At 43.4% G+C, this 15882-nt stretch overlaps 1 protein-coding gene across 5 annotated transcripts; it reads right to left on the bottom strand.

Moving 5' to 3' along the window:
- Nucleotides 1-5751: 5751 nt before the first annotated feature.
- On the bottom strand, nt 5752-14726 carry SMKR1 (small lysine rich protein 1). Of its 5 annotated transcripts, none has more exons than XR_012042756.1 (5): nt 14715-14726; nt 9281-9393; nt 9075-9132; nt 6139-6520; nt 5752-5998 (listed from the first exon to the last, which is right to left on the bottom strand). XR_012042756.1 is itself a non-coding variant. In XM_072862997.1 (3 exons), the coding sequence occupies exons 2-3, from the start codon at nt 9318-9320 to the stop codon at nt 6317-6319; spliced, it is 216 nt and encodes a 71-aa protein (XP_072719098.1). In that variant the 5' UTR covers nt 9321-9393; nt 9898-9962; the 3' UTR covers nt 6046-6316. The 5 variants fall into 5 exon arrangements, 1 of the variants encoding a protein (XP_072719098.1); XR_012042768.1 differs by lacking the exon at nt 14715-14726 and adding an exon at nt 9898-9915; XR_012042783.1 differs by lacking the exon at nt 14715-14726 and adding an exon at nt 9576-9618.
- Nucleotides 14727-15882: the final 1156 nt, after the last annotated feature.

Below are 15882 nucleotides of genomic sequence, written 5' to 3'. Positions count from 1 at the left end.
TCTATTTTCAGAAGGTGCCAGGCTTCCTGGATAAAGTATCTCAGGAGCCAAAACAACAGGTGACAGAAGAAGGACTCTTGCTTTCAAGGACACCATTTCAGGCCATATCATTTGAGATGAGTTGGACACCATAGCAAGCTCAACGGTTATTACTGGAATAAGACAAAGAACCTCATGCTTAGAAAGCTCTGATATACTCTAGCAGAAGATGCCTGTTTCACTAGGTCTGGGTGCTTCAGCTTTAAATAATAAATAAAGCCTTACTTACCTTGAAGAACTGAAGCACAAGGTGAGATTACAAAATTGAGATCACTAGAGGAGGCAATACTATCAATAGTATTAGAAAAAGCAGTGATTTCATAAGGGTTGGCATTTTATTTCTTTCATTTCTTCAAGCATTGGGTTGTTGCCGATAAGCAGATTGCAAGTCACGTCAGAAGCTTTAAACCAACCATAACTCTCCTTATGAAGCTCTCTTATGAAGCAACTGATGTTGCAAGATAATTCACTTTCCACAGAAAGGTCAAATTAAGAAAACTAGGAACATGACATCATTCATCTACGTCACTTGTGATCCAGCCTTCACTTCTGCTGTCTTAGGGGCTTGATAATATCTGCTTACAACCCAATCAAACTCTACAGACATGAAATAGATATCCTCAACAGAGGAGGCCCCTCCCCTTCTCTGATGAAAAAAAATCCATCTCATGCATGCAAAGCATTCCCACTTGCTCCTCCACAACCATCTCCAGTGAAGGATACATTAAATCAAGGCTGGGAAGCTCCCAGAATCATCAAAAACAAATGTCACAAACCAGAAATTATCTCCATACATAAACATATTATGGTTTCAAGAAGGTCGATCAAGCTACATAACATTTGTATGAAAATGCCATGAAAAGAAACCCACAGAAGCTATCACAGACAACGTTTTGTGTAAACGAGAAGGGTGCCAGATCATTCCTGCTATGCAATGAGCAATCCAAGTAGTTGTAACTGTGTATTCAACATGCAGAATGCTACATCATGTACTACGGTAGTACATCCATCAGATCAGATGAGGATTTGGGGGCAGATTTATTCTACAAACGTTTTTTTCAGACCAAGGGAGGTCAAAAAAGTCATAAATAGTACATTAATTTTTCCAGGAATGAAATACTTTAAGGAATGAGCGGTTTGCCATAAATGGGAAAAAGAAACATCAGACATTTGGTCCAGAAACATTTGGTCCAGAAGCAGTCATGCCTCAGATGCCCTGTTTCCCATCTCCCTTTTTATCTATAAGGAGATCCCAGCATGACTAGCTCAGGCAGAGATAGCTGTGCTATAGACATGCAAAGCAAGGTGAGATGACCCATGTTTAAAGTCTCTTTGTAGTGTGTTGACCATATTGCCACTGAGAAAACTCAAGAAAAAAACAGCTGCAATAATTATTTTAACTAATTGCTTAACCAATACAACTTGTAATTCAAACATCAGTTTTGTAGCTTCCAGTTTAACATCTCAGTATGCATGGAGAACCCTCCTCCCAGGCTGGCTATCTTCGTACTTCACAGAACAGGCACTTCCTATTAAATGATGTGGAAAAAGTGCCCCCAAGAGATGTATGACCTATTTGAATCACCCTGTGAGAGAAAAAGATTTTCTGAAGTTAAATGTAATTTTCAACTCGCACTAAACAGCATTAAGTATTTTTGCTTTCTTCGTGTAACCTGTGCACTCTGGTCTACTTGCTAACATTAAAAAAGGGCTTCCTTTTAGATTGTAGGAGAACTTGGCCTGTCGCTCGCAATTTCAGCTATTAAAAATATTCTAACATTCAGCAGTAATTGCAGGTGAACTTTTAAAGCATTTGGTTCAAGAATTTTCACCAAAGAGCAAACTGCTCCCTTCATGACATACAATCACAACCATTCCAAAGAAGCCGTTGTAACCATGTGTTGCATTAAATATTTTCCTCATTTTTCTTAAACGTTTCTCTCTTTTAGTGCCAATTACAGCTAGAAGACAATTGGGAGAAATGCTGATACTAACCCATCTTTTTTGCATAAAAAAGATTTCACACAGTTTACTTGAGCTTAGTCCTGAATAGATCACACCTTAACAGTAAATTTAAAAAAATCCCTTTTGGTTATGTTTCTTCTGAAGTCATATAGCAATAACCTAGAAGGCACACTGCAGACTAAATATTTCTTACCTTTAACAAAATTATGTGCAGCCTAAACCAAAAAAGTCAAGGAAAAAGGTATTTTCTCCACAGGATTCTCTTATGACTAACCTATGGTCTAAGGCTGTCGGGGTGGGAAGGCCCTGTAAGTTTCCTCTAAGGGGACATCAAAAGCATCTGCAAGAAGCAGGACTCCTGAATTCACTGAATACCTCCAGAAAACTACCAGTAACTGGGTAATTATATAGTGGATAATGCACTAGGGTGTAACAAAACCATCCCAGTATCTGTAATGGAAGACATCGATACTTGCAGGTATCGTGGTACCTAGACAGCACATCTCAGAGAGCAACCATTTCTGTAAGTTCTAATCTTTTGTTCCTTATGGTCTTTTGTACTACAATTACTAACAAAAGAGAGAAAAAAAATTACTTGTGCCTTTTTGTATCATAAACAGAAAGCTCGAAAGACAGAGGCTTATAAAAAAGGCAGTAAAATTGGACTCTCTTTGTTCCTGAAGGACATCTGAAATGGCAGTGGGGAACCAAGACAGTGAAAAATGAGCAAGTGAGACCGGAGTTAACCTACTGAAAACTTTATTTTATTTACTTCTGCTGACACTACTTAGTGACAACATCTAAGATGCCTTTTGGATGAAAGTTTTTCTTTAAAAATTCACCATAGTAACCTCTTCATTATGGAGATACCATTTATGAGCAAAAGACTCCTCAGCTGTCCTCCCCTGAAGATGGGAAATAACAGCCAGGACGTTTCTTAAAATGGGAAATGAGACCAAAGGATACATGCCACTTCTTCAGCCTTTCTTATGTATCCTAAAAATCCACAATGCTTTTCTTAATGTGAAAATAATATGCTAGGAGATACCAGGCAATATAGAAACGCTGACTGAAGGAAAGAGTCAAGAAGGGAAGCTGCTCACATACAGCTTGAAATATTCTAATACCAAATGTGATGAATAATATATTTTTTTAAACTTTATATATATATATATAGCCATCACTTGCATCACATAATAGTCCTGTGACTCTCCCCTCCCCACTGCTGTGCCCCACCCACAAACATGCACATCAACATCCAGTGTATTTTTAACAGCAGGGCTTCAGTACACAACTTTCTACAGGAAATGTTAACCTCACGTACCCAAAGCAGCACACTGTGCACAACTGCTTGGTAACAGCCAAACGAAGGGAGCCCCAATACTAGAAAAATGTAACTCCCTTCAAGAGATGACGCACATAACGCCATGAAGTTCCCTTGCACTGTGCCCATAAAGAAAAGGGCCTCTCCAGCTTGCAGTTTCCTCTCAAAAGATTCTTTGCAGATTTGAGCAGAACAGGCTTTATTCATCATAAACTCAGCTTGTAAGTTCTGCATCCCAGCAGGCAGAAAAGCCCGTCACAGAATCAAACTCTTACAGGTTGTGATAAAACAGAAATATCTGCAAGTGTCATCCTGCAGCAGTGGACTCCCTGTAAAGTCACGTCCACTTGAGCCAAAGACTCTCCCTTAGAAGTCAGCAGCACAGCTTGCAGCGCTCTGAAGCAACACATTCAAATGGAGAATCAAGCCATTTGAAGTCCAAACTTTTCTTTAGAGATGTCTGTTGGTCTTGATTAAACACCAGGGAGCCTGAATTACATGCAAAATTGAGATGGATCAAGGCGTGAGAGAGGTAAAAGGGGAAAAAGGAAAAAAAAGTGTTTTTCAGTTTGGGATGGTTGGAAGGGTTCTCTCATCTGTTGTCAAAGAAATGAATGGCAACTTTTCAGATACCCTAGAAAGCAGAGTCTTTGTCCTTTGCACTTCGCTGGTCACCATCTGGTGTGCTCAATTGCATCGTGCAGAAATCAGATTTTTTTTTTTTTTAAAGAGAAAACATATAATGATATTTCACTATTTGTTCCAGTAATTTTTGCATACTAAAACTTTGCTTTGGAGTCTTTAAATCATTGTAGCTCCAGTCTATCACAGTTGTAAAAATGGCTTTGCTTACTTGTAATTGTCGTATTGGATCAGACCACTTGCCTGTCTGGTGTGGCACGCTGTCTCCCACGCTGGTCAGATAACAGCTGCTTCAGAGGAAACTGTGCACAATGCTGCAATAGGTAGCTGGAGAGTAAGTTGCCCAGAAGGAAGTTCCTTCCCCAAACACCTGCTCTGTGTGCAATTGCTGTTCAAATGGGTTCTTCCTCTTGGCAAATTGTACTGCTCTTCAACTTCTCCTGTGAACTGATCCTGGGACCCAAACTGACAGCGATGGTGGGGGGCTGCCCCATGATGTTAAGCAGTTCCTGCCTCAGTGCTTGGAAACATCTGTCCCTTAAAGCTTTGTGTAGTAAATATATCATACAAAAAGGGAGGAGTTTTTTTAATTTTTTTTTTAAACGTTTAGCTCGAGATGCTAAATACAGAGGTCGCAAGAGATCTCTTGCTTTAGAACACTGATACTTGGAGGAAATAGTTGCAAGTATATGCTGTGACCGGAGACTTCCTGGTGGGTGATGGGGAAGCAAGAACATGAGTAAATGCTGAGGAAGACACATTGATGCACAACATAGAACAAACTGGTACTGCAAACCACATCTCTCATTCAGCAGAACATGCCAACTGCAGACTAATTAGCAAGGTAACAGTATACCCACCATGATTTTCTTGACATGTAGGTGAAACAAATTCAGTGGAGTAGTGCAGTAGCCTACATAACGACAGTGGTTAGCCTACAAGCAATGCCGCAAAACTATGATTTTACCCGGTCAAGACCTCTTCACAGAGGGAACGTTTTAAGCTGGTGAAACAGCATAAGGCTTTACAGGCCTTTATCAGTTTGGGTCGATCACATTATAATTGACTGTTTTGTTATCCGTAACATAAAGTTACCTGGAAGTCAGAAAGGTGCTGCACCTCCTCCTGCAGTTAAGTCAATCAGAAATGGCCTTGAGAGCCAGCTCACTGCTCTGCCAGATCAGCACTGCAGATGTTCAGCCCTGAGAAACAAACTGAAATTCTGATGTGATACTTCCTGTGCACGTCACAGTGCCGCTTGGTGTCGAGAGCTGTCTTGCATGCTCACAGTCCCTTGGGTATCCTAGAGAATTGGGACATAGTAGCTCTAGCCCATTGCAGATTCCCTTTTCCCAACTCTCTCTCCAAGATTCCAGCCCTTTTGCATTCCTTCCCATCTCTCCACAGCCTGCATCAGTTCAGGACACATCCTCACCCCTCCCAGTCACTCTACTGCATCCTGCCAGTTGTAAGAATCTGGGAGAGATGTACAGCTTTGCTTGACATGCCGCTTCACAATTTACCAAGGCCTGTGTTAAACATACATAGCAGAAATGGGGCGAAACAACTCTGAACCGTAACACAAAGCTTGTGGTCTCTAGCCAGGATGTTTGGACTAAGACCAATTACTGTAAGGGGAGACCTGGGGGGGGGGGGGATGTCATCATCACCTCTAACTGTGTAACACAGCATCACTGGCAACAGCTAAGCTAGATCTCCAGATTTTCACTACAGCTGAAGGAGAGCTGGTGGTACATTTGCTGGAGCTTCAAGTACTGCTTATCTGACCAAATGTAGCCATTTCCTTTAGAAGAAGGTGAATCACCCAGATGCACAGATGGCATCGCATGGCTCTGTTGACCCAGAGAGGGAGCACTGGGTGAGTCTCACACAGATACGCTGATGTTATAGAAATCATACTTAACACTGTCAACCTTACCATGGTATCCACTTTCTGAGCTCAAGTTTCCACCAGTGCTGGTTAAACCAGCTGGAGGTACACCAACGCTATTGGGGAGCATGTCCCACCTGTAAAAGAATGGCAGTGGTATGGGTAAGGCAAACCCCATGACAAACCCTTCAGACTGCTGAGACGCAATGCTTTATTCTGCACAGAACTGGAGAGTGAAGGGCCACAGCTGAAATTACAATGGCACAGTGTCACTTACCATTTGTCACTCTAGGCTTGAGCTATAATAAGAGTGTCTTTGTACAGACACAACAGTGATTATGGCAAAATATTTGAGCTAACCACTGGAGAGGTCAGTACAAGTCTAATCCGCAAAAAAGTCTCTTCTTCACTGGGGAGCTTGGTTTCACTGCATCCTTTGCTTTCCAGCCACCTGGTTACTTTCCTTTCTTCCCCTTCTTTTTGGGGGAGCCAGGCCAGGGAAAGCCCCAGAACTCCAAGCAGGCAGGGACATTGTGACAGATGTAGTAAGCATTGATCATGGCAGCTGGGCTGAGGATATCCACTTCTTTCACCACCTTCTTTGCTTTCTTTTTGGATCTTTTGCCTTTGCCACGCTTGGGTTTGCTACTTTTAACGGCCTGCAGAGAGAAAATGACCACAAAACCACTCAGTTAGTCCTGTGTCTTCATGGTCTCACTTCTGGGTAGAGGATCCCAAGACATCCCAGAACAGCTGTTTCATTGCATCTTAGTCCTGGCTCACAGTATTAGCTCAGAGCCCCTCATCACAGACTCCTGTACTTTGTCGTGAGTTTATATACGGGCTCACAAGCATTAATACACTTCCACCAAATCCATATTTGCTCTATAGGCTGTAAGGATCTTTAAAGTCATCAGAGCTAATTAGTGTTCCCCTGTGCTTCTCTCTGGCTAAAAAAGGTTTGTGCACAATGGAAACCATACATTCTTTTCAATTGATTTTTTAATTAATGCATTACGATAGAATCCTAAAGTAAACTAAGCCTATGTTGTGTGTTCATCCACTACTGTGTGTCTGCTTGTGATTCTGGATCGTAAACCAGAAAAGCAGGTCTCCGTCTACAGCTGTGGCCTTTTCAAGGCTCGGTGATACAGTTGCTCTTCTACCATTAGCAGTAACACAAATCTAAACAGCAGCTCTGCCATTCTGTGTGTAGGAAGGAGGTGTTGACAAGACTCACCCAAGCCCTAGAGCAGGCCAAAAAAATACTGTTAACTCCAGCTGATTGGCGCTGGTGCCTGAACACCCAGCCTCTTGCCTCTGAGAGGGATTTGCCAGAGTCTGATTCACTCCCTGGACTATTTTCTCACCCATCCTGGCCACTCCTCACAACAAGCCTGGAGCGTGTCTGCATGGAAGACGCTGCCTCCAGGTATTGAGCAACAGAAACCGGGTCAGGGACCTGGACGGATCTCTCATTGCTGCTGTGTAGGCAGGAAAATGGCGATGGCAACACAGAGCCAGAAGGTGGGCAGTGTCCCAGGAACGTTGAGGATGGAGCAACAGCTAGTCCCAGAGAAAAGACTGAACAGGAGTATTTACACATCGTGAGTGACTGAAAGCATCTGATCTCTGGTCCGATGCCAAGAGCACTTTCACTATACACCGAATCACTTTATGCATCTGCCCATCTATTTCTGTTATTTGCCTAGTTTTGCCCACTGTAATTAAATGGATCCAAGCACTTCATTAGAAAGAATAAGCACAGATACAGCCAGAAAGGCCACATCTAACCATCAGTTGGGCATAAACTAGGGGAAGGCAGTATACATAGCGTATTTTTCATGGTATCAATTCTAAAGAGTCCCTTTACAGCTCAGTACTGTTAAGTGCAAAAGAGACAAGCATCTGTGCTCTGAGGTATGAGAACACAGTCAGGGGTACAATCCTCAGAATCAGCCGAGACCACAATGTGAAGGAATATGTATGGGTAAAGGAAGGAAAAAAACACAACCAAACCTCAAGAGTTCTATATAAAACACACAGAACCACTATCCACAGAAGGAAAAAAGCCAGACAGAAAATGCAGCTGATGGCAGATTGTTTCCTAAACCTTCAGTCATGCAGACTGCAAACTACTTGAACTCAGGCATATATTAGAGAAGGCGACAGGCCTTCTTTGCAGACCTTAATTGGATAGAATTTATTCAATACTTCATGTGCTGGAATGTGCACACTTCACAGAGTAGATGCTGATGTCAGATTTTTCAGCCAGTCACCTGAATCACACTCCCTGTTTACACACTCCCAGCAGGGTCACTGGTGGATTTTGTGAGCACAATTAGGTTCCTGGTCAGAATTTGGCCTGTAGCTGATCTTTCAAAATAAAAAAGGTGCTTAACAGGCAAGGGCAAACTGTTGCCATAAGTCTGCGGTGAGAACCAGGGAACGCCTTTTGTCTAGAGCAGCCTCACTGCTCCTGCTGTCCCTCTGCAGTGGATACCTCTGACCTCTGGGCTTTAAATGTTCTCAATCATTGTCAGCAACTGTCTTGTCTTCTGTTTCCTGTCTCTCATGAAACGTGGCATTGATAAGCTGCAGCCTGCAGTCAGCTCACACATTCGAGCACAACCTAGAGCAGGGGTTCCCAAAGCGTGGGAAGCTAACAAGCTACAGCACAGCATTGCAAATGCTGTCAGAAGTAACACCTTATGTGTGTACGTGCACATACGGCAGTGCCAGAGCCAATGCTTGGCGCACCAGCTGATGACCCCAGGATTTCTTATGGATTTATCGGGCAACCAGAGGACACATGATGCTGAACAGAGCGCAGTTCTTTTTTGGTGTGTAGAGGCAGGACTCGCACACATCAGACTTCCTACCCTGATCTCTTGTGAGTTTTTAAACTACAGCCCAGCATGACATCTGAACACTCTTCAAAAGTACTGGGAAATCCATGTTTGTGCAGCATTTTCATTCACCCACGAGCAATAAGATTTGAGGCTTTATAGGATGTGTGCAAAATTTTACAGCCTGTAGCCAAGAACAACAAGAAAAGCTAAAAATCAGAATCAGGTGCATACTTGCACACAAAGTGAATTCAGGCAGGCCAGTTTATGTCCTGCAGCCTTGGGAAGGAACCTTTTGGCTATGCACTCCATTTCTTTAAAAAAGCGGTATTGATACTCTTCAGAAGAATCAAACCTGTATTACCATGGCTATGTCCTTTTACTGAGCGGAGGGACTCTACATCAAGCCCTGAAGATGGACCCTGCAACACACAATCACGCAGTGGGTTACATGCTGTGCAAAGCACTAGTAGCATTCCCCCCTAAACTTTAGAGTTAGAGTTAAAGGGGAAAAAGAAAAAAAATAGTTAACATTAGGCCCTTGCAAAAACAGGTTGAGGTGTGTCATACCTAAAAGCATTTCTTTGCAGAGAATCACCTGTGAAGTCATCTAGTAACTGCCAGATTCCAGGACTCTGAGCTTTTCAGCAAAGCCTTTGAGATTTTCCTCTAATGATGCAAGACTAGACAGGGAAAAAAGGAGAGCCTGAACCTCCACTCGGTGCTAGCAACCTGGAAAAGGCACTTGCCGAGCCCTGAGCTCACAGCAGCACTGCCAGACTGCCAGACTGCTCCAGGCCCACCTCACACACCGAGCCCCATCCCTGCTTGCAGGACACCCCTTGTAGCACAGGCAGGACCTTACCTCCCTGTCTCCACAGCACGGGCTGAAGAAACGAAGTTGTGGAGAGCTTCCCCCACACCCCCCGCGTGAAAAGAAAACGAGTTCTCCACAGTCTTCCCCCCACCGGGTGAGAGGCGCCCGTCCCGCAGAGACACAGCGTCCCAGAAATAAAAAAGCAACGCTTAAGCGCAGCTCGCCGGAGCCCCTGCTCTGCCTGCGGTGGGCCCCGGCCCCGGCCCCGGCCCCGGCCCCGGCCCCGGCCCCGGCCCCGGCCCCGGCCCCGGCCCCGGTCCCAACCTCCCCTCCCAGCTGCCGCTGCCAGGCGCGGTCTCCCCTCATTTACCTCCCGCGTCGCGTTGCCATGGCACCCACCCCCGTCTCCCCAGCCCACGCATGCGCAGTGGAAGGCGGGAAAGCAGGGAGGGGCGGAGGCGGCTACTGACGGTCGCAACGGCCGCCTCAGGAAAAGGGCGGGAAAAGCTTTTCCGGGGCTGAGGGGAGCTGCCGCCGCCGCCGTCCCGCCCTCCGCGCTCGGAGGGAGCCGGGCGAGAAACAAAGCACAAAGGGGTCTACCACAGCCAAAAGTACCAGAGAAAGGTCATAGGGAGGAAAAAAAACCAAAACCCACAACAAATTACAGCTGAGAGGAGGAGGGAAGGAAGTTGTGCTTTTCAAAAGTTATGGGAAAGAGTGGCGTTTGGTAGACTATTAAGTTAATTTTCACGTGTTTGTGGGCAAAAAGCCTCGAGTTGGGAGATGTTATGCCTTGGCTTCCTGCCTCTGCTGGGGGAGGCGCGGCCCACGCCTTCATCCTCTCTGATACTGTGGTGTGAAAACGGGGACGGGGAGGGGGTGTATCTCTTTGATTCACCAGCTGACCCAGCGTCCTTTACCACAGAAACATTTTTAAAAACAGCCTCTGCTTTTGGCTGCTTTGAGAGCCACAGTTTTGCACAGCAGGCACCGAAAACTACGTGTAATAGAATTCGGATTTTTTCAAGCAATCCCCATACAGTGGTTAAAATTAAGGTGAGGTCTGAGACCCAGCGAAGCGATAGGGGTGGAGGGGTTGGAGGGAGGAACAGGCAGCTGAAGGGTTCATTTCAGTGCTGTGCACCTTCTTTAGACACAACAGTTTTTTTCACAGCCAGGGTACTAATGCTCATAAATATCCTTTTTTTTTAAACTTTGGAGAAAGGATAGGAGTCAGGTGTCTTCTGCATCCCTCAGCACCAGGCTTTCACTTGCAAAGTGCTAAAAATCAAAACTCACAAGTGAAAAATATCAGTAAGAGCTGAATTGCCTCAGAAAAAAATAGCTCAAAATTATACTATTGCCAAACCCCAGCACATCAATGAGTCTGCCTAGATCATGGATTTATATTTATCTCAAACATTAACCTCTCTAAATCTGCCCTCTGGTATGTAAGCCCATAGGATGCACTTTATCATATTTTAAAGCTCTTCTTCCAAGTTTTGACAGGTAGGAGCTTGGAGGGTTTTGGATTTTAGTGAGGTTTCCTAAGGAAACGGGGCTTGCACTGGCACACGGGTTGCTCATCAGCCCATCTGCAATAACTTCTGAGCTGGTTGGCTGTTTCCAACCAATATTGACACAGAAGTATGAGTTCAAATACATGAATTCCCTCTGCATTTCATGAAAATCATCAGCTGCACAGAGTGTGGAGAGAGACACTATTAATGTCTCTGTTGAGGAAATGTTAACCCAGCTCAGCCCGTCTCTGGGCTGTCTGGCAGGGGCATGTACTGTCATTGCTGTGAGGAGGACAGAGTGGTATTTCAGGGCAGTGCGACATGAACCTGTAGGAAGACAGCTTTGTTTCAGAACGATTAATTTTAACAAAAACAAGAATTCTTTTAATTTTGGGAGCTGGAGCCTATAAAACACGTTTCAAGTATCAGAAAGGCTCATCATTTTAATGCAATGGTAAGTACTGAAGACCAATGTATAATTTCTTTTTTTAAAAAGCACTTTTGGGAATAGAGGTGCTTTTACTTTTTAATTTGCCTATTGGACATAACAGCTGTCCAGCTTTTGTTTTCTCCCCTGATATGAAGTTTGTACATATTATAGTCTGCTCTGTACAGACATTTAAATAAATCAGCACTGGAAGGGACTGTGGGTAGAGGATTGTAAATCTGATTCACAAAAATATCCAACCATCTTTCCTGCTCTTCCTGGAAGCTACAGAGATTGTTGGGTTTATTACAAACACAAATTTCCATCTTATGGAATTATAATGATTAACAAGCATTCACCCGTTGCTTTGGATGCTGTGAAGTGATGTGGTGGTTAGAAGGTATGTGGACTCTGTAAAGGAGCTTTTTCAATACCGATAGAAGAGTGAACATATTTGGCTACGAACGTACAAGTACTGAAGGGGGACAGAACAACTCTGTAGTGGCAGAAATGTTTGCAGGGACAGTATTTCAGCATGAAAATAGAAGTGGGTATAGCGAATGAGCCAGACCAGTGACTGAGGAGAGTAAAATGCGGTTTAATGAAGAATGATCAGAAGAACTCCCAGAAATGAGAACAAAAGAAGAGATGAGAACAACAAAGAAAACAAGAGCCCAATAAAACATGAAGAGAAATTAAGGTATCAGTGAAAGAAGGGAAGAAGGTGGTCAGGAAGAAACGTTTGAAGGAGAATAATTATCACTGCATGTAGATTAGATACCAAAAGAAGGCTAAATGACAGGAATGAGTGCAACAGCAAAATGCACCAGGTGATGACTAGAGGAGCAGCTCAGGAATAGAGAAAGCAAAGAGCAAAGGCACTCCTTGGCAAAATACAGGTCTAATGATTATCTTTTTTATCAAGAGGGAAAGTTGAGCCAGGAGCGCAGGTTGGATGGAGAAATGAGACCAGGAAACTTTGGAAATAATACCAGCTGGGTCATCACCCGACATCATGGCTGAGCGTGGGTGTTGGCAGAGAGCAAGATGCTGCTGAGGAGGATGTTTTGACAAGCAATTTTGAAACATGGAGTGGAAACCATTAGACTTATTTGCCTTGAGCAGAAAGGGATTGAGCTAATGGAAAACACCATTTTATCTTTCCAAAGTAATGTGTTTGAGTGCCTGACCAGCTGAATGCCGTTACCGTGAATACGATGCAGACCTCTTTCTCAATCCAGTGGAAAAAACTTCTCTGTTGTAATCTGGACGTGTTACATGTTTTCAAGAACAAGCGATAAGACATTCAGTGTAGAAAACATACATCTCAGATTCTTTTACTTAACATGGATATTTTGTTTTCTCTAGAAAATGACAGCCTTTTTGCTCTCGTGACTGTTCTTTGTTGCCATGAGTGGGATCCAGGAGAATGTGCTATTCGGAGGGAATTGCTTTCTGATCAGTGAGGAGTATCAAGCTTCACTGAGGCTAATGAGCATGTTATCTCTCTTCTACCCAGACTAAATGATGGAGAGGCTGAACTTCTTTGCATTTAGCGGTGAAGGAAAACGAGGGATACTGTTACCCTGTTTCATAGACCAAGCCTGTCAGGGCAGCATAGAAAACGAATTGTAAAGAGGTTCCTTGCCATTTGAACAGGCACAGGGCCTTGGTCTTTGGTTGTTCTAGGCATGTCTGTGGTTTGAGTCTTGTTTTCAGTGTCTAAGTCTACTAAAGCAGCTCCCATTCTTCCTTGTGCTGCTCATTTCTCTCCCTTTCCTGTCTCTAAGAGGCCACGGGCAACTGAATCAGTTAGCTACTTGAGATTAACATAGCCCTGCCAGAAGAACATTCACTGCTGAGGAAAATCTCAGGGGAATCCTGGTACCTGCTCAGAAGGAGCCAAAAAAGACAGCGAAAGAAGCAAAAGAACCAGAGAGGACAGGGAAAGGCCCAGTAGCGTAGCTCAGAAGGAAGGTCTGCAGATTTTTCTAAGTAAAATTCTCTTGAATGAGTCTTGGGATGGATAATGAAAGAAAGAATGAAAAAAATAATATTTTATTTTTACTGTGTTTAGGGAAAAATTATTTTGTGTAATTTTTATTAACAAACCACATGGCATGAAAGAAGCAATCATAATTATACTCATTATCTCCTTTTACCAAAAACAACTGGCAAGAGACCACATTATCCTAACTATTGAGGCTAAAAAGAAGTAACAGTAGTGACAAGCGTGTCTGAAATATTAGACCGAGGAGACAAAAATTAGCCTGTGCAGTCAACTGTTGTATTTTGTAAAGATGCTTGGACCTGGCTACAAAACAAGCTACTGTTTACACATGCAAAGCTTTTGATAAATAATTCAGGGAAGTTTCTGCAAACGAAGGGTATAATAAACCTGGCCTCATAAAGTCACTGCTGTAGTTACAACTGGATAAATAAAGAGTGCTTTAGCTCTGGCAGCTGTCAGGCCAGGACATCTCAGTATCATTTTTATGGAAATAGTCACATAAGAGAAAGTAGGGGTGTTAGGTTATAAGCCTTTTCACAGAGAGAAGAAAATGTATATGCACAGCCAGGGGACCACATCCAAATTGAGAATCAAATGACTATGGAGATGGGTGTGTGTGGGGAAACATAATGTGTCATGTTCCTTACTCCAACAAACTGATCATATCTTTTTTTTCAACAAGTTGCTCCATAAGCTGTGGAATTAATGAAAGCCAGTGTCATACAGATTTGTGCCCTTTCCCTGCAGCGCTCTGCAGCTCAGCCTGCCTCTCCCTTGTCTTTTCCCAGCACTAACCATAAGCCTTCCCCATGTCCCGCAGGACAGAGTTCCTCTTTCCCCCAACCCCAGCGCACGAGGCAGCTGCAGACTCGCCCCAGCATCTGCTGGCCACACGCAGATCCACCAGCCATCACACGGGTGCTAACTGGCCCGCTGCTTTCTGCCAGACCGAATGGATCAAGGCTGAACTCCCCCTGCCTTTGCCTCGGTTGGGGAGTTAATAGGGTCACTCTCTACCCAGCTGCCAACTTTCACAACTCTAAAAGGAACTTAATATCTTTGAGGCCTTTTATCCTTCACTGAAATTTCCATGAAATTAGATAACCAGTTTGAAAGTTGCTTACAGAGGACTAAGAAACTCATAGCGTAATTGCACGTGTCTTATATCCCTAGGAAACAAGGCTCAAAATAGAAGAATCTGTACGGAGGTACTGAAGAAAATGACTTACCGACAGCAAAACTTTCAGCAACCACCTGTAGGCTGAAAAAAAAAAAAGCTCTGCATGTACCATTTACAACAGAAACTGAGAAACTCGAGCATTCCTGGAATCAACAGTCATGTTTGGGGTGAGATAACAGATGTGGTTCCTTCAGCTGTATGGAAACCATCCGAAACTTTGTTCTGAAACTTTCTTGCTATACATCAAAATTATTATTCTGTAATTGCTGCCTCCTACCTCTTTTGAGATTTTTTTAAGGAGAAGAAAATCCTCACCGTGAAGCAAAGGAGTTTTAAACTGCTACCTGCTTGCAGTTCGAGAAGTGCAATAGCAGGATGGAGTCTTTTCTAGTACTGCTAGAGAAGTAGCATCTGGGACTGTCCAAAGTACTGGTAAGGGAGTTTTCTAGAGGGGCCTCAGTTAATATACTGCTCAAACACCTCGAGGGAAAGTCTTTAAAGTCTTACGTTGTCTGAGTTACCCGAATCTGTTTGTAAGTGGAATAAACTTATTAAAATAGAGGTTCCCTCTATTCCTGTTAAACTGGCATTTCAGCCCCACAGCTGCACTGCAGAGTGCTGTGCAGTCTGCAGTGAGGCCAGCAGTTTTTAACAGCGTGAACTGAAACCCACGTTTTCCAGCTTTCCAGTAGATACCCTCACAAAACATGTCACATCTCAACAGAAGTACTGTCTTTGTGACAAATTTGGGATGTGTCACAAATATTTAAGTTAAAAGGTGTACCTCTCCCTAGTTACTTTTTTACAGAGGTTCTTTCTGTATAGAGGCATATCTCTAGGAAGTATAACTTGTGGTGGTGGTGGAAATAAATAATATTCAAAGATAACAGTTTATACCATCCTCTACCACACAGACATTCAGGTAAGAATTTGTATGTCTCTTCTCTACCTCAGTAAAAATAGAAGGCACTGAAAAGCCACGGAAACCTTATATGAAGCACAATGTAAACATATAATGTAGAAAAATGTATATAGTGTAGTACTGGTTATTTTTTTCCGATGTAAACATTGAGGGAAAGAAACACTTGGGGGAAGAAAAAAAGTTTTGAGCCAAATACCCAGGGCTTTTCTGAGTTTCTGATTCTTTAATAATTCATTCATTCCCTTGTCCCCTTGACTTACCTTCATGACCGCAGTTTATTAAAGACTAAAAGGAT

The sequence above is a fragment of the Ciconia boyciana genome, chromosome 1 (assembly GCF_034638445.1).
Source record: "Ciconia boyciana chromosome 1, ASM3463844v1, whole genome shotgun sequence".
Classification (NCBI taxonomy): Eukaryota; Metazoa; Chordata; class Aves; order Ciconiiformes; family Ciconiidae; genus Ciconia; species Ciconia boyciana.
Note: the sequence above shows the minus strand (reverse complement) of the source record. Positions and strands in the feature narration are given on the sequence as shown.